At 39.6% G+C, this 24,381-nt stretch overlaps 1 protein-coding gene across 5 annotated transcripts in view; it reads left to right on the top strand.

Annotated features, from left to right (window-relative positions):
* The window catches only part of LOC127569164 (striatin-3-like), a 139,566-nt gene that overhangs the window by 102,611 nt on the left and 12,574 nt on the right, over positions 1–24,381 (top strand). For all 5 annotated transcript variants that reach the window (XM_052013563.1, XM_052013577.1, XM_052013587.1 and 2 more), the window contains one exon: positions 13,294–13,469. In XM_052013563.1, the coding sequence (XP_051869523.1) occupies positions 13,294–13,469 (176 nt within the window). The remainder of the gene's footprint in view (positions 1–13,293; positions 13,470–24,381) is intronic.

Genomic DNA, 24,381 nt, shown 5'->3' with positions numbered 1-24,381 from the left:
CATGCAGACCATGAACTCTTGACATCACACTTTTAAAAGCCTCACACTTGGCAGACATTCCTTTCCCTGCAAACAATCTCACCCAATCAACCTCTGCAAGATCCCACCTAATGGCTCCAAAATTTGCTGTGCCCCAGTTCAGAACTTCAACCTGTGAACTGGTCATATCCTTGTCCATAACTGTTCTAAAACTAATAGAATTATGGTCACTGGACCCAAAGTACTCACCAATAGACACTTTCACCACTTGCCCTTCCTCATTCCCCAGGAGGGGGTCCATTGTTGTACCCTCTCTGGTAGGTCCCTCTATATATTGATAAAGGAAGCTTTCTTGGACACATTTCACAAATTCCACTCCGTCCTAGCCTTTTACACTATGGTTGGCGCAGTCAATGTTAGGGAAGTTAAAATCTCCACTAATGCTATTCGATTATGTTTACAGCTAGCTGCAATCTCTCTACATGTCTGCTTCTCCAATTCCCACCTGACTGTTTGGGAGCCTATAATACAATCACATCAGAGTGATCATCCCCTTCTTGTTTCTGAGTTCTACCCATATGGCCTCACTGGTTGATCCCCCAAGAATATCCAATCTGAGGACCGTTGTTATGTCCTTTCATCAAGAAGGCAACTCCCCCTCCTCTCTTACCTATACCTATGTCATGCCTGTAGCATCTGTATCCTGGAACATTGAGCTGCCACTCCTGCCCTTCTCTCAGGGGTGTTTCCGTTATGTTCTGCCCTTCCTTCAGCCATGTCATTCCCTCAGTCATTTTATTTTGCTTGAGGAAATGATTATGATAATTATTATACCTAATTTGCCACTTAGATGTTCTGAGTACAGATGACATTTCTAGAAGTGAAATTGAATTCAATAAATGTATTAATTTTTGGGTAGTTTCAGAAGGTACACCAATGAAATTTGCCAGATGGTTGAAAAAATTCCAACTGTTTCACTCATGTTCTTTGGGTATTACAGCCTCACATCATCCAACAATATATAGCTTACTCTTGATGTCCTTTGAAATAGTATAGTTAAATTAACTGGTTTTAAAAACAATCATACAAAAAACCAATCAACTGCTTAGGGCAATACTGAATAGGCAGTAAGTGCCCGTAGTGGCTACATGAATGAAGCAAATTAAGAAGATGACGTTGTGGCAGGCAGGAAATCTGCACAGCATGAATTTACAGTTGTAGGGCATTTGAGTGATGGACTCAGAAAAGGGCCTTTGTTTTCAGAAGCGCTGTCTTGTAAGGTCGGATGTTAAAACTGTGTTTCCTCTCACTGGTTCAGGTAGACAGAGAAAATCTTTGCTGCTCTTCAAAGAAAAGCAAAGGCATTCTTCCCGGCCAATATTTATTCTATTCTAACATGCCTGAATAGTTCAATTGGATATTTAAATCTGTGCTGTTTGTGTGATCGTGATGCACACCAACTTGTCTTTATAACAGTGACTATGATCCAGAATAGTTTATTGGCAATGAGTTACTTTGAGTTGTCCTGAAAATATGAACATTGCATTGAGTGCAAATTATTTCTGTTATTTAAATGCTGCTTAACCTTCACATTGAGGATTATCTCTGCTAAATCGACTCTTCATTAAATGATAGAATAAGAGGATTAATTTTTGCTGTAACTATTAATCTTTCATTCCCCTCAACCCCCTTGGCAATTGATTCAGTTGTGATATAGTTGATAACACATTTATCAACGTATGTCCTTTCAGAAGATTTTACTACAATAGCAATTGAAGATATAAAATTCACAATTTGGTAATTTGGTGGCTGATGGATTAATAACTACAAGTCTTTAAATTGAAATGAGTTGAATTGATTTGCATGAAGATATTAGGAATACATTGGCATGAGGAATGCATTTTATATTATCCTTTATAATAGCATTTTGATTTATCTTTCAGCAAAGTTACCAGTGAATACCAAAATGATGAAAGTTTTAATGACTTGCTGTTTTGTGAAATCTATAAATCAGATACTGAAATATAGGTCAATGATTGAAGCTGAGCCTTTGATTTTTTTAAAATTTATGTTATATTGCTGGAGAGTTTTGTAAAGGTTTTGGATGTGCTAAATTGCAGTACTCTGAAGATTTCAAATCTGATCATATTTTGTGAAAAGGAAATAAGTTCTACAGGCCAAGAAAATTTTGATATAGTTCATCTAATTAATTGTCCATCTGTATGATCATCAGTACAGCATAATGTGAAAAAAATCTCATTGTCTATGCTGTAGATTCTCTTTTAAATCAGTTTGGTTCAGAAAAAAAGTTGTCTTTTCGGAACAGACCTCTGGCAGGGATTCCCAGAAATTGGTGTGGATGTTACACTTTTTAAGGGATCATAAAAAACATTGGTTGGACTGCATTTAGATTACTGTGTACAGTTATGGTTACCACATAGAATGTAGAAGAGATTCACCAGGATGTTGCCTGGAACGGAGGCCGTGGTTATATGGAGAGATCGGATCAGCAAGGTATACTCTCACTGGAACGTAAGAGGTTGAGGGGTGACCTTACAGAAATTTATAAAATAGAGAGACATCTTTTTCCTAGGGCAGGGGAATCTAGCACTAGTGGGGACAGATTTAAGGTGAGAGGGGACAAATTTAAAGGAGATCCAAGGAGTAAATTCTTCATACAGAGGGTAGTGAATAATTGGAATGAGCTGCCAGAGGAGTTGGCGGAAGCAGATATAATTACAATGTTTAAAATGTGTTTAGACCGGTACTTGCATAGGAAAGGCATAATGGGACACAGGCCTAATGTGGGTAAATGAGATTAGCATAGATGGGCATCACGGTCGACATGGATGAGGTGGCTGAAAGGACCCATTTTGGTGTTGTATAATTCTGTGCTTCCAAGGCCTTATTGTTTTTCAGGTGCCTAAGGCCATTTCAAAATGTTGTCAGCCAGAGGTGGCAGTGAGGCTGGATCAGATAAGACAAGGAAACAGGCTCTTTGGGCCGCAAATTTGTACTATCTATCAAGCCCCAACTGAAACTAATCCTACAATAATCCCATTTTATTCTCTCAGCAATCCCATCAATTTCTCCAGATTCTACCACTTGCCTATACAGTGAGGTAATTCACGGTGGCCAATTAGCTTACGTTGCACACTTTTGGGAAGTGGAAGGAAAATGGAGGAAACCCATGCAGTCAGAAGAACAATGTGCAAACTCCACACAGCACTGGAGATTAGAATTGACCCTGGGTCATTGGAACTGCGAGGCAGCAGCTGTGAAACTGCAGAATAGAATCAAGGGCAGATTCATGGTTGAGTTTTTTCAAGTTCTTCCAGTGGATGCTGACTGCTTTTTTGCCCTTCCTAAGTTTGCCTTGGTTCTTGGCTCTCAGCAGGGTGAACCCTTGGCTGTTTAAGTTGTGGATTACCTCGTCAGTGCTCAAGAATCCATGCATGCCATGGACCTCATCACTTTTTCCACCCACCACCTGTTCTCGAAGTCACAGGTTTTCAGTTCAATTTTGCCCTGAAGGTGTTCCTTTTCTTTTGAGACTTCGAATTCTGGCTCTCCTGAAGATTTGTCTCAGACCAGTCTTGATGTTTTCTGGTAGAGAAGTCGAGAGTCTCTTCACAAGTGCTATTTACAGTGGACTTCAGGCAGTCCATATGTTGAACATTCTGTGGCTCTTGTTACTTGTGGGTTGTCATATTGCACGTGAGGTGTCATTTGAGGAGAGCTATGTCTGTGAATCTCTTGAGACCTTCAATGTTGATTTTTTTTTTGCAGCAAAGTTTCTGTTGTTACTGTTGTGTTGGGCCAGGGTAATGCAAGTAATAGATTAGGCACTGGTCAGTTCAACAGACATTGGTACCCATCGTGGCATTGGTGCTATGAACAGTGTCTTATTTGGATGATTCTCACAGGTGCCGTTGCCTGTATTGAGGTTGTTGCCATGAGGAGCTTTTCTCTGACAAAACACGATGTTGCTTATGACAAGACTCGTTCCAAGCACTTTGTCAGCAAGAGAGCTCATTTCTGACCCTAGCATTGAAGTCACCCAAGAGGATCAGCTTCTCTCTCTCTCTCTCTCTCTCCCTCTCTCTCTCTCTCTCTCTCTCTCTCTCTCTCTCTCTCTCTCTCTCCCTCCCTCCCTCCCTCCCTCCCTCCCTCCCTCCCTCCCTCCCTCCCTCCCTCCCCCTCCTCCCCCCCCCCCCCCCCCCCCCCCTCTCTCTCTCTCTGGAACGTGAACCAAGGTTTTCTCAAGGTTGGAAAAGAAGTTCTCCTTGGCTACATCCATAGTTAGCAGGGTTGGGTGTATGGGCTCATGATCATAGCTTGCTTGTTCTGCATTCAGAGTGGAAGGGAAGAGTTATACATCGACCACATGAAGCTGATGGTGTGGTGGAAATATGAAGGAAACTTTGACATTTTTAGTTCAAGGCTAATGACATCAATAGTCATCAGTGTACAATGTGAGGGAATGGACCTGAGTAGGATATAAACACAGAATGTGCCTCATCAAATGAAGACAGGTTCCTTATGGGTTCGCATAGAAACACTTTTTGTTTGGAAGAAAAGGCAAGGGTCAGGTGAGAAGTTGTTCAATACAAGAACAATTTTAGGCAAGTTTAACTGGGTTGACTGCCATTGTGGAGGGGCCAGTTTTTTGGGAGTAGAAGAATAGAGGGTCTGAACATCCACTTTTTTTAAAGAATAGATGTTTACTGGTAAATGTATCCATTGATAGGATCACTAGTGGGTAAGTGTTGTCCTTTAGATTATCTACTGTGTAGTTAAAGGACGGGACAGATTTGAAGCCCAGTTGCTGTCATAGTGAATGCTGAAGTAAATTTTTGAATGGGGCTTGTGTGCTGAAATATATAAGTACAGATGAAACTCTTTCAGAATATGCTATTTTTGTGTTTTCTCTTGTTAGACGTAAATGAATGAAACACGTGCTATAACCACTGAGAATCTGTGTTTTGTTTGGGAGGAAAGGGTTGAGCACACAAGTGTGGGAAAGGAAACAGATGCATTTGAGAGCCCTGTCTTTATTTCCTCCCACCCTACTTCCTTAAGGACACCGTGCCATTCTCTTAGTTTCTCCATATTAGTTGCATCTGTTCTGATGACGCCACCTTCCACCTGTACTTCTAATATGTTTTCCTTTTTCCTCAACTGTGCTTCCTCTCCACCATAGTTGATAGGGCTCAACCATTTCCTGCAGTTCTCTCTACTTTTCCATATATGGGTAGAATTGCCCTTGTTCTTGGCTTCCACCATACCAGACTCCACATTCCAGGGATGGTATTCCATGATTTCTGCCACCTTCAGTGTGAAATCACAAACAGATGCCTCTTCCCCTCTTCTCCCTTTTACAACATTCCAAAAGCAATGCTCTGGTCACCTTCTCCACCTACACCAATACATGCTCTGCTTCTTACAGTACCCTCTGATGCCAACAAAAGGTTTGTCAACTCTGCCCTTTTACCTCCTTCCTGTTTCCAGGGGCTCACACTTCCCTTTCAGGTGAGGCAGCAATTTACTTCTACTTCCAATTTAGTAAACTGCATTTGGTGCTTAAAATGTTTCCTCTACATTGGGGAAAGATGACACATATTGTGTGATTGCTTCACAGAGTACCTCTATTCAGTCCCGAGGTGACCCTGAGCTTCCAGTTGTCTGTCACTTTATTTCTCCACTCCTGCTCTGACCTCTGATTTTGGTTTCCTACGCTGGTCCAATGCAGTTCAGTGTAAGCTCAAAGTAGAGCACCTCCTCTTCCACCTTAGTACTTTCAGGACCAACATCAAATTTAGCAATTGCAACAAAAAAAAATTGCTAATTGAGACTTGAATTTCATAATTCTTTCTCTCCTGATATTTTTAATTTCATTGGTCGTCTCCTTCTTATCCCAATCCTGTCAGGAAATGCCTTTACCACCTTCTTTCAGTTAGCATGGCCACCACTTGATTTATTCAATCTCACCTGGTTTTGAATAAAAACAGAAATCACTTGGGAGACTCAGCAGGTCAGGTACCATCTGTCAATAAACTTTCATCAGAACTGGAAAAGTGAGAAAACAATAACTGGCAAAAGTTTGGTAGGGGTGGTGAGTGGATGTGGAGAGAACAAAAGGAATGTCTGTTCTAGGGTGAGGGCCAATGTTGTCCACATGACGTTATTGCTTTCAGTGCTGTCTGAGAGAAGGAAGTGAATACTTTTTAATCTTGCTTGGTCGGTCTGAAAGAGTACAATTGGAGGAAGATGAATGAGGAAAGAAGTGAATGAAGAGGTAGAGGATGCCAACTAACAGCTGTGAAGAGAGAGAAACTGAGTTAATATTTTGGGTGGGTGACCTTGCATCAAAAGTAGCGAGTTCTGACATAAACAGATTGGTTATTGAAATTATACAATTCATTATTGAGTCCTGAGAGCTGCAGTCTGCCTAGATGGAAGATGAGCTACTGTTCCACAAGGCCAAAGTCAGAGTGGGATGGAGAATTAAAGTGACAGGCAGCTGGAAGCTTAGGGTCACCCTTGCAGATGTAGTAGAGTTATGTAGCAAAGACGTCAGCCAATCTGCATTTAGTTTCTTCAGAGTAGAGGAAACCATATCATGAGCACCCAATGTAATACACTATATTAGAAAAAAGTGCAAGTGAATTGCTGCTTCACCTGTAAGGGCCATTAGGTTTCCAGGAGATGGGAAAGGACATGATATAATGGCAGGTGTTGCATCTCCTGGTTTCCACCTTATAGATCTTTCCCTTTCATTCTCTCTTCCACTCCTGGCTTTCTCTGCAACCTAAAACTTATCTCATCCTATTTTATTCCAGTTCTAATGAAAGAACAGCAACCTGAAACCTTACCTCTTTTTCTTTCTTCACTCATGGTGCCTGATTGCTGAGTATTTCCGGCACTTCTTGTTTAATTTAGGACTTAAGGCATCTGCAGTATTTTGCTTTTTTGCTTGGAGTGTGGCTAGTTCTGAAGCAGTAGCAACATATATGGGGTGTTGCTTAGCTCTGTAACCTTTGCTGTATTCAGTGTAGTCAGCTATTCCTTGATAAAATGTAAAGTGAATCAAACGGGCCGAAGACTGTCTTCTGTGATGGTGAAAATCTAAGGTAGAACTCAGTGTAGACCATTCCACTTGGCACTTGTATTTTTCTCCTTCTGTTGTGTGACTGCTCTATTTTTCTTTCTCTTTTACCAATTTTACACTTTCACAAATCCTAAAATTCCTTGAAATCTATTAGTCTTGCTGTGTTCTCCTAGATTTAATTGCTATTGATTAATTCATTCTGTGTCCTCGTAATCCCCTCTCTGTTTATCTCAGTTTCCTTTCCCTTTTCTCCTTTCTCTCCTTCACGTTGTTAAAAGTTTGATTCAAGCACCACCTGGTGGCACGGAAGGGAAATATTAAGTGCAGACCCGTAGGTTGGATATCAATTGATACTGCTATGTCCTGGCCTTAATATTCCATTGATCATACTTTGGTGTCACTTCTAAGCTGTGAAAGCATTTAATGTTCCTTTCGCCTGTTGCTGTATCTCAGTGGATATCAGATTTGCTTTCTACTTTTTTATCTTTTGAGTGAGTGACTGGAGTGGTAGCAGAATGAGTTGTCATGCATAACTGCACCAGTAATTTTGGGGAAAAAAATATGAAGATGATCCCCTGATGTCTTCTCCTATGTTGAACTAATGTGCCTCCAGTGCCCTCTTACCTTTCACCTTTACCATAATCTGTAAACCTCCTCTTGCACCACCCCTAACATTTTGTCTTCCTGCCACATTCCTACTCCCAATTCTCTCTACTCAGAACTGTAGAGCTTTAATCATTACAAATGTTCAGGACAGGGATATGTTTTTGATCTAAGGGAAAATTGAAGGTAATAGGGTTCAAATAGGAAACTGCATCTGAGAGCAAGAACATGATAATATTGAATGGTGGAGCAGGCTTGAGGGGCCTAATGGGCAACTGCTGCTGCTGTTTCTTAAGTTTTTATCTCTTCTTATATTACCCTCCTAACATTTATTGTTTCCTCCAAGTTGCATTTATCCATACAGTGTTCTCTTCTGTTATCAAGATTGCCTTCCTGTATCCTGATGTCTTCCTTTGCCCTTTCAATATTTTTCTGTAGGCCTCTTATTCATTACCGTCTTCTCTTTAGCAATATTGCCTGTGTCATATTCAGTCTAAAACCATCAACCTGAGAAATGAACTCTATTTTTCGTTCTCCATAGTTGCTGTCCATCCTGCTGAGTATTTCCAGGATCTTGTGTTTCTTTTTGAAATTTTCAAGATCTACAGTTTTGTCTTTCTGACATTGAATTATTGTCAAGTAATTCAGATAAAGGGTCTTGACCTGAAAGGTCTACTGTCCATTTCCCTCCATAGATGCTGCCTGACCTGCTGAGTTCCTCCAGCACATTGTTTTTTTGCTCCAGATTCCAGCATCTGCAGTCTCTTGTGTCTCCACTGAATTATTGTTCCCTAACTTCTACTTATCTCTCTAATCATCCCCGCCCCGTTTGCTTTTATTTCACATTGCTATTTACCCCATTTCTTCCCCTAACATCATCTTCAGCGAACAGCTTTTCTATTACCTGCTTATGCAACCTAAATATCATTCTTTTAATAATATCCTAACCCTTAACCTAGCCCTCACTCTTTGATATGCAGTCCTTTCCCTTGACTTTGCAGTTCTGAAAGGTGGTAAAATGAAACCTATGGGATTGGGAACAATAAAGGCTGAGATTCGGTACTGAAAAGATGCTGATCCAACTATGGGTCAAGTAATTATGAATTAGCTGAAGACAAGGCTAACATAGTGCAAGGCAACAGACTGGACAACAAGAGGTTGATAAATATTCAAAACTGGGCAGTGTTATCAGAGCAATTACCATTGCTTTTCACTTCTGGGGTGAATGTTGGAATAACTAGTCAGAAAGCACAAAGTTAGAACAATTCTGCCTATTATGAACTCTGATTTTAGACATGTCATCTTTACACATGAGATTCCATTTTTCTAAAAATATATCTTGTATCAGTAGAATTGCTGTAGCATTTGCCTCAGTCTATAGGTTAAGGCTGAAATGTTATTCTGTGTAATGCATGATATTGCACAAGCATTGGTTCCATCTTGCTCTGGTGGGGTTGGTTAGGACTTGAGGAGCCAACATGTCTTGCATGTTGACCTTCAAACTCTAGAGATGAAACTCAGAAGTGGGAGGAGGGAGTGGTGGGACGCAGGAATCCATTTGGAGGCTGGAAAGGCTGCTTAGAAGATGAGTCTTGATGTCGGCCTGACACTCCCTGTGGCCATTGTTGAGGGAAGTCCATTAAAGTGTGGGGCTTGATGGGCTGGATGAAGGGATGATTTTCTTTAGCTGGAATTATAGTATCAGGCAAGGGCTTGGCCCTGAATGGCAGGTCAAGCTCTTGTAGCTGAATGACCAACTCCTGTTATTTATTATGTTCATGAACTTGAGTATAATGTTAGCAATGATTCATCCTATTTGTTGACATTGTATTTTTGGTTTGGAATTTTTCAGCTGTATTTCCTCCTTAATTAATTGATATATGGTTACTTTGCTGTGTATGGTTGTATATTTGTGAAATTATTTTACTCTGACTCTGTCGTCCTCCCTCCTGAATGTGTGGTCCACTTTGCTTTATAAAAACAGAGTTTTTGCTCTTATTTTTCTCCTTGAATTTCACCATAAGCAATATCATCTGCCATTTTGTCGGCTTTGTAATTATTTGTACCATATAGTATATCTGAAAACCTGTTTTCTCTTTCATTATTCATATATTATTCCTCTCAATTTAGCCCAGAAGATTTGGTCCATCTTAACCATTTATTCTCTTCTGTCATACTTCCCTTACCTGATTATAAAGTGGCAGATCTAATGTCTGCTTTGTCTTGGATTATACAAAACCTTGCCTCTGTATCATTTAACTCCACAAACGATTTGTAGGAAGCACTGAGTATATAAAATTCATCGGCACTCTGGGTGGCTGACTTCAATGTCAGCCACAAAGAGGGATTTGTTAGTACCATTGTTGACTGGCTAAGTTGGCAGAGTGCTTAAGGACATTGTTACCAGATGAAGTACTTATTCAGCAGACAAATATTTGATATTTGTGAAAAATTGAAAACCAACAGTGAATGCAGAATTGTATGTAGCCACAATTGATAAAATTGTACTCCATTGCATTTTCAACTTCCCTATCATCATTTATCTGGGGCACTAAAGTCTCACCAGGAAGCAGAGACATGCGTATGAGGAACAGTACCCAATATTACCTTGAAGTAAGATGATAAGCTAGTGAAGTTATAACATGGAGTTACTTCTACACCAATCGCCAACGTTGAAATATGAAGGTCCAAGCTGGGTGGTCCCATAATGCTCCATAGCCCTACCATGTCCAAGCATAGCGGATTTTTGTTTCCTTTTATTAATTCATTCAGCCCTTGTAAGGCTAATACTTAAATGATGTTGAGATGGTATTGATGAGTTATTACTTTATGAAGGTGTTCCCATGATGCTGTTAGATGAAACATTTTAACCAGTGATATTGAAGGAATGGTAGTATATTTCTAGGCCATGATGGTTTGTGACTTGGCAGGTAACCAAGTTCCTGCTGCCTTGTCCTTCCGGATGTTTTGGAAGATGTTTTAGAAGGATCCTTGGTGAGTTGCAGCAGTACATCTTGTTGACAGTGTTGACCAAGGTGGTTTGCACCTGGTGCCCATCAAGTGAGCTGCCTTGTCCTAGATAATGTTGAGTCTCTTGAATATTTTTGGATGCACTCATCCAGGCAAATGGTGAGTGTTCCTGAAGTGCTTTATTGCTAACAAAAAAGGCTTTAGTGTCTTCAGTGAATTACTTAAAACAGAATATTTAGTCTTTGATCAGCTCTTGTAGCAATGATACTTATGTGAATTGTCCAGTTAAGTGTCTGGTTGATAATGAGCTCCAGGCTATTGATGGCAAAGTAGTTAATGATGGTAAAGCTGCAGAATATCTAAAGAAGGTGGTTAGATTCTAGTCAGTGTCTTACCTTTGTAAGGCAAGGGTGTTTCGTGACACATAACACTATGCCTCCATGCTGACCAGGTCTTGCTGTATGTTGACACAGATTACTCCATTATCTAGTTGTGAATGGAAATTGATCTTCTAACCTTAGGATGGAGGATAGGCCATTGACAAAGCAACTCAAATGTCTTTTTTTCCCCAAACATATTACCTGGAGATAGTCTTAAAGGGATTTCCTGGAGTTACTGAGATTGATCTCCAGCAATTATAGCTGTGTTCCTTTGTGCGAGGTGTCTATCCGGTTGAGATTTTTCCGCCAAATCCCCATTGACTTCACCTTTACTTTGGCTCCTAGATGTCATGTTGGTCAAACACTGAAGGATAATTATTGATAGCTAATAGGAGGGAGAGGCTCAGTGAATATAGCCATTCTCAACCATGATGGAGTCCAGCAGTATGCAGGAGACATTATGAAGATAATTGAATGGATGCAAATGTGAGTCAAGCCAATATTTGGCTTGGTTTTGCATCCAAATTTGAGTAAGAGTGATTGATAGTCAGAAAGGACTCGACGGTCTCATTCCTGGTACTGAGTAAATGGGTGATGATTTTTGAAAGTTGATGATTGCTGTTCTATTGTTAGTGGATGCTCTGCCATCTTTTCTGCTTTCAATTGTTATGTGAAATTCCCCAGTGAATGTGAATAAGTACCTGCTTCTCACTTTGTGATTGAACCCTGATTCCGCTTAAATCTGTTTGGTGTCTACCATTTGGAATGTGTGATCTTGGACTCATGTTACATAGCAGAGAGTGGGTGGCCTGATTACTGGTCATTAGTTAATGGACTTCTGACTGCAGGAAGGGCAAATTACAGCACAGATGGGAAATTCATGGCATTTAGCACCCTCATCTAGAGAGAGAGAGAGAGATTTTTCATTCACAGATATCCAATGCTCCCAATACCTGCTGTCCAAGAGAACATTATTGTTGTGGTTAAACTCCTTGCATTTCAGGAAATTGAGGAGATTAGCTTGGTTTAGGGATTCTCTATTACAGCTTATCCTGCATAGGTTGCTGTCTGGTACCTATTTTCACTTCCATCATATTCCCCTGTATCAGAAGATTGATTGGCAGGGGTTTCCATGTTTCCTTCCCCTGCTGATGTTCTGGTACAGGCATTCCTGCAGCTTCTGAGCTGAGGTTTCCAGTTTTGCTTACTCTTGCCGCTATTGTCATCATCACTTACATTTTTTAATTCCCCACCTGAATTTTTCTCCCTGCTCTGATTTCCCAAGCTTGGTTCCTCATTATAAACTTCCTAATTAGCGTTCCCTGGTTCTTCTGAAAGGTCCCAAACTGGAAAAATTAAGCACATTTTTCTTTCTCCATAGGTGCTGCCTAATGTTTCTAACTTTAAACTTGAATACCCTTGTAGTTCAGCACCATTAGTTTCATGTTTAACTATATTTTCACTAATAAATGTGGTGTCCTCGGTCTGCCTATTGTGAGAATATTGGGTTTTAGTTTTCACAGTAAAAATTAATGCTTGTAAAATCCAATGTAACAAAAGAAGTAATTTCAGTCACTTGAAACTGTGGTCTTGGCCAGTGGTCAGTATTCAGAGCTGTTTTACAGTTGCATGTTTTTTCAATTATCAGGCCAGTAGAAGTGGTATTAACTTTTTTGAGGCTGTTTGTCATTGTTTCCAAGATTGATATATCTAACTCTTTCATTCTATAATGCACATCACTGGTGGTCCAGCATTGAGCTTTGCTAAGATTTTGTATTTGGATTTTGAAGAAAGAGGCAATTGTAACAATGTTTCTTGTGGCTCCTGCCCACATTCTCTGGATGTATTTTTTATTCCTTAAGCAAAACTCCCTTTGTTCAACATCCCTTTAATCTGATGTACTTGAAGTATTAATGTTTTTTTTCCATATATGGATCATGTTAACTTTCTGTCAATGCCAAAGAACAATTGTGTTTTAATTTCCACTGAGAACTGGAGTTCAGAGAAATTCATTTATTATTAAAATTAGGCCCACTTGTTAGTACTTTGGTTATAATCTGTTCATCTGTGTATTTGTTGAGGTGCTACATACTTTGAATATTGCTTTCATAACACTTGGAAGATGACATAATCCGCGTTTTTTGTGCAGCTTTCGTGATAACTTGTGAAGATTACTTCCTCCTTTGATGTTAACATCTTTATTCTGAATATGTAATTCAGCAATGTAATATATTTTAAATTTATTTTCAGTTACCGGCTAATAAGGATGCGTTTAGGAAGACATGGAACCCCAAGTACACACTACGGAGTCACTTTGATGGAGTACGTGCATTAGCTTTCCATCCTGTAGAGCCTGTGCTGGTTACAGCCTCTGAAGACCACACCCTTAAGCTCTGGAATCTACAGAAAACTGTCCCTGCCAAAAAGTATGTTTTCAGTTTTTAAACCATTACATATTTATATGTCAGATGGAGGTGGTATATGTTAAGCACATGCATATTTTCTGGGTCCAAGCAGACATGGCAAAGCATAATTTTGTGTCGGAGAAACAGCTTTTTTGTTGGCACCTCTGCCTTGGTTTTGCCACTTAGTAACGATCCCTGGAGGCCACTTGAAACAAACACTGGTGTTAATGAAAGATACTAAAGGGGATTCTCTGCCTCAGTCAGGACTTTTCGGTGAAATTTGTGACCAGATGCACCTAAAACTTGCCCATCATATCATAAATGGGTCAACTTTCACCAATGCTATTTAAAACAATTCCTGCTTCTATCTATAATAAAAACAGAAAATGTTGGAAAATCTCAGCAGGTCAGGCAGCATTTGGGGAGAATAAAAAAATGTGATTTTTTTTGGGTCAATGACTTGTTGAAATGTTGATCTGAAATGTTAGCTCTGTTTCTCTTTCCACAAATTCTGACTGATCTAAATATTTCCAGCAATTTGTTTTTGTTTCAGACTTCCATTATCTGCAGTTTTTTTTTGCCACTTCTATTTAGTCCTTTTTGTTGTAAGATGTCTTCATCAAGTCTCTGGATAGTCATTTTAGGTTCTGGAGGTGGTTTTGTGCTAGGGTGTTTGATTGTTTTGTTAATTATGCATGTGAAACACTTCAATAGAGTAAAGTGTGTAGACGAGAAGTGATTCAAAGGATTTGCTTGTTTTCATTAACTGATTATAAGAATACTGCAGGGTTTGCCATTGAAGCCTACGAATAATGTGGAGCAGCAGCAAGGAGGGTAGCAAATACAACAGCTTCAACGGGCAAGTAAATGCGGCATCATGGCGTGTTGATATTCTGAAGCAGAGCAATATACTTAACAAGGAGACAATCATTTACTTATGTTCCCTGTTGGAGTGAGAATTGGTCCAACACAGGGTATGCACAGCACCGTCTGTGGCAGTAAAGGGCACTGTGAGTTTGGGTCGTTTTGTCCCTCTAGCTCCTCTGCATCTCTTCTGATGATTTTAGCGATGTTAATTAGCTTGTTATGCACATGGCGATCCAGAAGATCACTGAGAAACTGATTGCGTATGTCAGCAATTTACCACCTTTTCTCATAGAAGGTGCTGCTGACAGAGGAGGGCCACCCTTCGTCAGATGGCTTGTGATTCTGAGTAGGAACCCTGGGAACAATGTTGGGCATCAATATACTGGCTGCAAAAAGAGCTGTAATTGAGCAGAGCAAGGTAACCTGACAGCAAGAAGGGTTCTGGTTGAGCAGACCAATGCCATCTTGAAGTAATGGATTCCTTGTCTGGACAATATGGAAGAGATCCTTCAGTGCAACCCTAAGTAAATGTAAAGATTTCAAATCAGTTGCTGCAGAGGTGTCTGAAGAGGTAAAATTGCTGCAAGAAGATGGAGGAATCAATGTCTGCAAAGAAAGATCATGCCCTTCAGTGTAGCAAGTTGCTAATACTATTAGATTTCAATTTATTGATGAGAAATTCTCCTGAATCATCCTTACCAGACCCAGAGTACCAATATCCCTCCTTCCATCTGACTCAAATCTGATCCCCACCAAATTAATGTCCTGAAGCAGTGTATCACTTCATTACGAAACATTTGAAGACCAATGGTTAAAACAAAATATTTCACCTTGTACTTCAAAACGCTCACTTCTTTAATGGTTACATGATCGGTGTCTATTTATAAATTATGTTATGCAAAACTTTATTTCCTCTGTGATCTTGATTACCTTTCATAGTGTCCTATGAGATGGTTTCTTTCAATGTCTACAGTTTCTGGTGAAATATGTCTTAACTTTCTATGGAGCACTTCATGTGGACAGTGGTGGCATCATTGAGGAGCTTTCACCCTATGTGCGTACCTCCATGCATGTGCCTTTGTAGCCTACCCTCTAAAATATGTACAGTACCAGCCTCTGAGTTGGTGTCTGAAAGTCGTTAAGTTGTGTAATGCATTCCTTTCCCCTTTGTAACTTTCTTGTGCTCCTTGAAGTGTGTGAAGCTTCTGGAGCTAAAATAGAAGGGATAATATTTTCTAGTGACGTGGCTAGGCAGGGACAGCTGACTGGCTTCTAAAACTTAAAGTGTAACAGTGTGATTTAAATGGATGGGAATATTAAATAAAATCCTGCAGTAGTACTTGTCCTTCATTATCAGCAGATGCAAGGCGCCAATGTGCCTTCTTCCCATGATGTCAGTCAATGGTTCTTCCTGATGGAGGAAATGGCTGATGCATGATCTCCTCTTCTAGTTGCCAGCTTCTTGTTGTATGCAAGCTCATGTGTAAGAAAGGAGAAATTTTGACAGTATTTGAACAATGTGAAGTTTGAAGTCATGCTTGTGAAGGTAGAGTGGTGTATGTACAAAGGCAGATAGTTGAAGTATTGAAAGGAGATTGGCACAACAAAAAAACATACAGAAAGAGGTCGTTGGACTCTTCATGCCTGCTCTGCCATTCAGTAAGATCATGGCTAATCTTTTACCTCAGTAGAACTTTCCTGCAGCCATCCCCTTTCCCTTGATTCCCTTAATATCTAAAAAATCTATCAATTTATCTTGAACATACTCAGCGAGTGAATTTCCGTGGCCCTCTTGGGTAGAGAAATCCAAAGATTCACTATCCTCTGGGTGAAGAAATTTCTCCTTGTGTCACACCTTAATGTTCAATCTTTTATTTTTCAGACTGTGACTCCTGGTTCTAGTCACCCCTGCCAGGCAAAGCATTGGCTTAACATATATTTTGCCAAGCCTCTTCAGAAATCTAGGCATTCCGATGAGGTCACTCTCATTTTTTTAAACTCTAGAGAATAGGGGCCCAATCTGTGTAATCTAATGGTACTTTTAAAACAGGAAGTGGCAGAGGGAAGTATTCTGAGGTGATGAGAGACCATTGGTGTCCAGGCAAGAGTTGAGAATTCTGGGCTAATGCATGGTGAAGGTCTAAATGAAAGGTAATGAAAGATATGTTAGGTGTCACAATTTACTGTTCTTGACTTTATTAGATGATCTCTAGCAGTGCTGCTGTGTGTTCAGGATAATGTTGTATGCACTGACACACTCTGCCACCTGAGCCTAATCTTGTTGGGCAGTTTGTTTTGATGAATTGTCATTGCTGCCAGAGAGAAAATTTCTTGCTCCCTCCAACCATCTCCACCAGTATTAGTACAACATTAGTAAAATGCAATGTCCCTGCAGACTCGCAATTAACCATTGTTACAATACCTTCTAATTAAAGGACACCTTTTAAGAGTGCAAGCTGCTTTTTTATAGTAGCAGCAATGTGTTATTTTGATGCTACCTTCCACCCTTCAATTAGACAGACTCTCTGAATGCATGCATAGAACTGAAAGCCCATCAATGTCATTTGAATAATCAGGTTCAGAAGTTAAGGTTCAACAGTTTACAATCAAGTGCCTATTGTAGAACCAACTCTTTCCTATGGGGTACACGTTCATGAGGTATACAAAGATAGGGTAGAAAGTGGGAAGCTTTCCCTTTAGAAAGAGTTCAACCAGAGTTCAAATGTTTAAGGTAAGCAGCAGGAAATTTATAGGGGATTTGAGGAAGAATTTTCTTCTCCCAGGGGGTGATTAAAATCTGGAATGCAGTGGAATGCCTAAAGGCGTGGTGGAGGCAGGTACTCTCACAGCATTTAAGAAGTTATTGGATAAGCACCTGAAACACCATAGCATAGAAGGCTACAAGATGAGTGCTAGAAAATAGGATTAGGATGATAGGTAATTGATGGCTGAAAGGTCTCTTTCTATGCACTATGACTCCATGAATTCACAATTGAATGAAACTTGAATTCAAACAATTCAGGTGCGTGGCTTAAGCAAGATAAAAATATTTAAAAATCTTACATTTTTAATTTTGACTTGAGAAAGGTAGACTTTGCATATTTTGTTTTCTGTATGATTTGTGATGATATTATCATACTTATGCACATAACTAATGGCAAATTGTCAATGCTGAACTACTTATAAGTACAATATAGCAATTTTTAGCGTGTTCAGTGTTAACCTTTCTAATTTCACTATTGGGCGAATTTTTTAGTAAAACTATTCTGTTAAATCTTGCAGCTAGCTTCATCTTTAAAACCTCAATTTAATTAACACATTATGTTCTGAGGTAAACTCTTAAACATTTGAGAAATGCTGTTGGCCTAGACTAACTGCTAAAGACTTAAGAAAATAATGAAGTCTCAACGACACTGGAAAAAATGCATTATGGAATACAAATTCTGCAAAATTTATTGGACTAGATGTTTTGTGAGATCTGGTCCATCACTATTACTAGCAGCCAGAGTTATTGGAATAATAGAATGCAACTGTGCTGTTAATGCAAAAGATCACGTTCTAAGCATCTGCAACCTGACTCGACATTGACCCAGAGTACAGTAGTTGTATAATCCTAACAATGGGTATAATTTCCAGTATGGCCTTGGAAGATCGCAGTTTTTAAATGACTTGTAAGAATGACGTGTGAAGGCTACTTCTTTGATCAGCCTAATCATATGTACATGATCTTTCTTTACTTTCAAACTTAATAGCAATTTGTGGTTGTCACTACATTTGAAAGTACATTCAAGATTCTACATGCAATCCATCAAGTAAGGTTTCTATATTGTATTGTGCAGAGACGTTCTATAGTTCCTATTAAAAAAAAACTTACTTTTTATTCAAATTCAAATAGAAATCTATCAAGGCTCATTAATCATATCTGGGAATCATAATATAGTCCAAAGAGCTCAGAATTTTAGGGAACCGCAGTGTTGAACATATAGGTATAGGCTATAACCTTGAAAAATAGCAGTCTTGAAACTTGAAAGATATATAACTGCTAAAGCAGTTCACTTAATTTTCTACATTACAATATTTGTGAGTGACTAATTCTCAAGTGATGGACATTGCCATAGTAGATATTGATGTAAATTTTAGGGCTAACTGGTGAAGCCAGAAGAACGTTTACACTTGATGCTTAATACATTTTCCTCATTATTTTCTTTTGTCTACTGCTTGATGTAACCCCTACCCCTAAAGTGCCCTGTTGTTAGGGATATCTTTTAAGCTTTACAGTTGATGCAAAGAAAAACCTTCTCTTTCAAGCATCTTCAACCTGAGTCTACACTGTCCCAGGAGCCTTGACGTATCTGTGAATTCTCCGTATATAAAAGTCGTGGAAACTGTTTGCCATCCAAACTGCTAGAACTGTCTTTCTGCAAGAAAAGTACGTAAGCCTGGAAACTTGGCTCCCCTAGTACCTTGGAGTCGGGAACTTTGTCTCCCAACTTAGCATAAAGAGCCAGTGGAAAGATAGTGTGCTGGATGTGCTATACCTGGCCCACATGTTGCACTCTGCTGCACCATCCCCGCAGCCACAGTTACCTTTTGTTGGCCTACATGTCCAATTGAGACCTGGCTGCAGCAGCTTTCCTGTGAAGAAAAGCAATTCTTGAGTGGTGACTAGGTCTCTGAACTTGCTAAATCAGTTGAAATAGATATAAATAATTTTAAAAATTTAAGGTAAGAATTATTTTGAACATTAATTGATGTACAGTCATTAAAACAATATTAATTAAAATAAGGAAAAATGAGAACATTTATCTTCACATCCTTTTCACCCAGATCAGGAACGCCATTCCACTCAATGCTGTGGCATTAGATGCTGACATAAAGCCAAGGGGCAAGGGGACAGATAGAAATTGTGTCCAGGCCCCCAGTTCAGTGATGAATCCAGAAATAGAATTGGAGATCATATGTACCAGCATCTAACTTCCAGCACGTGCTGTATTTCTGCACTGCGATGTATAGGCATGGAATTTGGGAATGTGCTGACTGCACCATTCCTCCAGAGCTTCCAGTTCTGTCCAGAATCAGTGGCCAAAGGGGAGTGCAGTTTGGGCCTTTATTTCTGATACTTGCTGCCGGTGGCCTTGCAGACATGCAACTCAAAATGCACATTTGTTGCATGCACATCTTGATAATTCAGTGTTACTCTGTGAAGATCAAGTAAATTGGCCAAATGTGCAGTTCTCATGTGCCATTTGTGGTGCCAATTGCACCGGTCATTACATTAGGAAAGGCAATATCATTTGTCAGCAAATGCATACCATAAATATGCAGTCAGTAAGTGTGTAGTGATCAAATGATGCCAACACTGCTAAGCAGGAGCTCAGTGCTCCATCTGATGTCCTGGATCCTTGGTATTTATCAGCACTCAATTTTACTGAATTCTCCTCATTCTTACTAGACCCTTGTTTCTTTCTTATTTCTGCAGGTTTTGGCATGACTTCCAAGAAATGTGGACAGGCTGGTTGATCGGGCAGATAAATTTCATCTGCCAACTAATGCTCAGGATTATGAAGTATTAAGTTTTAGTAGGAAGAATTAGAAGTAATATAAACTTGAAGACACAGTTCTAAAAAGGGTACAAGAACAGAGAGATGGAGATGTATGTGCCTAGATTGTTGGAAGTGACAGGGCAGATTGAGAATGTGGTGAAAAGAACATCTGGGGTGTTGTGGTTTATCAGGAAGGGTATGGAATACAAGGTTTGGTGGCTTGGGTTTGATCCTGACCCTGGATGGTGTATGTGTTGGGTTTGCACATTCTTCCTGCAACCATGTATGTTTCTCCCCCACCCCCACCCACAGAAGTTCTGTCAAACCTTGCCCTTTGGGGAAATGGTACCCAGGTTATCTTTCCCTACTGGCCTAGTTCCAAGCTGATAACAGCAATTACTCACCATGTGTACACCTCACTCCATCTAAGTATCTAAGTTGTATATTTGTGTTGCACAACTTGGAGGGTGGCACAGCAGTTAGTCAGGTGACCCCGATTTGACTTCAGGTGCTGTTTGTATGTAATATGCATGCTCTCCATGTGACTGCCTGCTCCAGTTTCCTCGCATGTCCCAAAGATGTGCTGGTTGGTAAGTTAATGGACTGCCAGCATAGGTGCATGGCAGGAGTTTGTAAATACTACAGCGTGCCACTTTTGTGGTTACTGGCAAAAACACCTGCTGGATTTTGCAATGCATTGCAAATAGAATTTAAAAATCCAGTCTCAACTTCAAGTGCTCTTCAGAAAGTTGAACTAAAATAAAAAGAAACCAGGAGTGACATACTCTTCTTCATGAATTTGTTCACGTTGTGGTACCAAAAAGCACTTTGAATCAGCATGTACATCCCTTTGGTGAGCTGTCTGGCAAAAAAGCTCCTGCTGTGGGAATTTTGCGATCTGAGTCAGTTTTACAGCAAATATTTACCTGAGATTTTCAGAAAAAGATTGTGATGCATAGCAAGCATGGTTATTTGGAAAACAAAAGCCATGAATGTCAATGAAAACCCTGAGCTACATGCCAATCCAGATTTAAGTATCATTTTTCTACGATTATAACACGAATGGGAGGAATAATAATGGTTAAACATGGAAATAGCGCAAGCATGGAATTCCTTTTGTCTGTTCAAAGTCTTGGACAATTGTAGTATATTTGTACTGATTCTGCAAGCCACTCGGTGAAGTTCTTCAGTGACTTAAAATTTACTAATCTTGATTTTAGAGGAATCCATATGCAAGATCCTTCCTTCCTTCCTTAGAATGTCAAAGGCAGGCCTTAACTCTACTTTTTCTAAGGAGTGGATTTGTCATTCATGATGGTGCTTGATTCAAACATACAAAAGAACTGAAGTAAAACTACTTCAAAAATTATCAGCAGGTGAGATTAGAACTGAAAGTGATCATGTCAGTTGCAACGCTTTGTTTTTCTTTTGCTATATCTATTAAATCCTTGGTTGAATACTGGGGACTTTTTACAAAATTACAGCTAGATGATAAAGCCTCTGCTGCAAAATTCCTCAGACTGATAACTTCATCTGTTCTTAAAAAAAAGGAAGCTTTCTATTTTGTAAACTTAAATTGGTATCAGAGAACATCATCCCTTTGATTGTTTCAACCAAAATCCTAGAAAATAAAGCAACCAATGTTCACCAGGTTTGTGACATATTGGAGTGAGAATTAAAACCACATTTCAATGAAAATTTGAAGAAGACTTTCATGATTATGGTCTGAAACCTGTGGTCTGCTGAACTATCCATTCAATGTATGGAAGGCTTGAAGCATCTTTTATTGTTTTCCCCTGTTCCATATTTACCAAATGGCAAGTGACAATGGAATATTTAGAGTAAGCATTCCAATTTTGGCATTGAAGATTCTACACAAGGAGTAACTTATCAAAACTTTCAGATGTTACAGCTTGATCTTTAATTGTTTTACACAAGGGCATGATCAAAACAATGCTGCGTTCATTTTTGGTTATGTTGGTAGTGCCCAAAGCCAATACAAATGTGAGGTGTTACCTCTGTCAGATTCACATCATCAGTGCCTGCAAAGAATAGACAGCTACAGATTCATTGAAAGTATATTTTGCTGCTTTAAATTTTATGAATTTTTGACACCCAGACTTCCATTCCTTTTATGTATTTATGTTATTTTTTATTGTCATGGATATATTTTAAATATTTATAATCTCTGTATCATTTATATGGTAAAAAGGTTCCACAGTACAAGCAACTGATCAAATAACTTGAAGTCAATTAATATGACTTGAACGTGGGTGTGTTACAATTCAATATAATTGTACTTTGACTGAAAAAGCTTGAAATCGATGTATCTCTTGACTAAACTTTTTAATAACAAAAATGAACTGATTTCGCAGCAACCAATAAAATCCAAAGAAAACACCTCCAATTGGAATTATAAAATAGAATGAAAACTTCACACTTATTATAATTCATAGAAGAGTAGTTGTCAGAAAAGCAACTGAAGCATTGGTGGGGCTGAGAACGTGGTGGAGAGAGAGAATTGGGAGACATTAGGGTATACTTGCTAATTCATGTTGCCAGAGGGAACATGAGAAAGAGGTGAGACCAAGGGCAGATCAACCCATGCAGGACTTTGGAGATAGCAAGTCAAAAGGCGGGAGGTTCCCCGATGAATGCACTGATTGCAGTTGAATAGGTAAGGTAAAACAATGATCAGTTGCACCATGATAGCACCATGATGTGTCAAAGACTGCAGGAGGCTGAGGAGAACAAAGAGAGATAATGCACCAAAGACTCAGTCACAGCAATCAATTGTTCGAGTCTGTTTTCATGTTGTAGTGTGGTGAGAACCTGACCAGAGCATTTGAAACAGAGGGGAAGGAATATATCTGGCAGGTGATGCCACATTTAAGAACTTTGAAGGGATCTTTGTTGAGGAGGAATATATAGCTGTAATTTGGAAAGTGATGGCAGACACCTGAAATGAAAACATAATTTACAAGGATTTTGTGATGAGGAGAATAATTTAGTTTGGTTGGATTGAAACTACATAGAGTTGGATCTCATGAGGTGAACTTGGAGATAGAATGGGAAATTGGGAGAGAAATCAGCGAAGCAATGGGGCGACTAGTAGAGCTGCTGCCTTGCAGCAATAGTGACCTGCGTTCAGTCAACTCTGGTGCTATCTGCTTTTGGATTTGTATGTTCTCCCTGTGATCGCTCCAGGTATACCATTTTCCTTCCACATCCCAAAAACCTGCAGGTTGACAAGTTAATTAGCCACAATAATTTGCCTCGTGTGTAAGTGAGTGGTAAATTTGAGGGCTGTTGATGGGAATGTGCAGAAAATAAAATGGTGTTAATGCAGGATTGGTGTAAATTGGTGTTTCTTGTCGGTGCTGACTCTGGATCAAATGGCCTGATTCCTTGCTGTATAACTGTATGAGAAAGTAGATTAAAGGCTGGATTGGGTTGGGGGATGAGTGGGGAAAGGGGGCTAATAACTGACTCAGTTACGTAAGAACATAAAGAATTTGGGAACAGGGTTAGGCCATCTGGCCCTTCAAGCCTGCTGCACTATTCCTCAAGACCATGGCTGGTCTTCTTCCTCCGTTCCATTTTCCTTTTCTATCCCCATATTTCTTGATTTCCTAAGCATTCAGAAATCTATTAGCCTCCGTTTTGAATGAACACAATGACTGAGCTTCCACGACCCAAAGGAATTGCAGAAATTCACCATGTTTTATAAATGACTCCACATTGCTGGACTTACTAATTGCATGAGTGTGCAGATCAGGGACATTTAAAGGTGAAAAGAAATAGGAGTTTGTCATTGTGCATCAGGAGCACTTTCAGAGTAATATTTGGTCTTGATGGAGAAGAATGAAACTGTTATGGCTAGATGGGGTTCACATAGATCTGCTAATGAATGGGTAATGCAGTTTGAGCTACAAATATTGAAGCATTTGCCCTTTGTTATTGAGGAGGCAATATTGAAGACCAAGTAGTGGGGCAATGAGTTCACACATGTGAATGGTTTGTTGCGGATGACAGCATCAAAGTTGGTTGAGTTTAAATCATTTCATTTGGCATGGGGATTAACAGAAGAGTTTTTCCCCAACAGCAAATATAGAAAGAGTGATTGTAAGAGTAGGCCGGTGTCAGTGGTAAGCAAAGTAAATTGATGGCTGTATTATAAGATATATCTTTATTAGTCACATGTACCTCAAAACATACAGTGAAATGCATCTTTTGCATAGAGTGTTCTGGGGGCAGCCTGCAAGTGTTGCCATGCTTCCAGCGCCAACATAGTATGTCTTTGGAATGTGGGAGGAAACCGTAGCACCCGGAGGAAACCCATGCAGACACGGAGAACGTACAAACTCCTTACAGACAGTGACTGGAATTGAACCCGGGTCGCTGGCGCAGTAATAGCGTTACACTAACTGCTACACTATCATGCCTGCCCACACAACTATGAAAATGAGAGGTTACCTGTTGAGTGACCTGTTTGGGTGGATTGTAATTATAAAGAATTTTGA

The sequence above is a fragment of the Pristis pectinata genome, chromosome 1 (genome assembly GCF_009764475.1).
Source record: "Pristis pectinata isolate sPriPec2 chromosome 1, sPriPec2.1.pri, whole genome shotgun sequence".
Taxonomy (NCBI): Eukaryota; Metazoa; Chordata; class Chondrichthyes; order Rhinopristiformes; family Pristidae; genus Pristis; species Pristis pectinata.
Note: the sequence above shows the minus strand (reverse complement) of the source record. Positions and strands in the feature narration are given on the sequence as shown.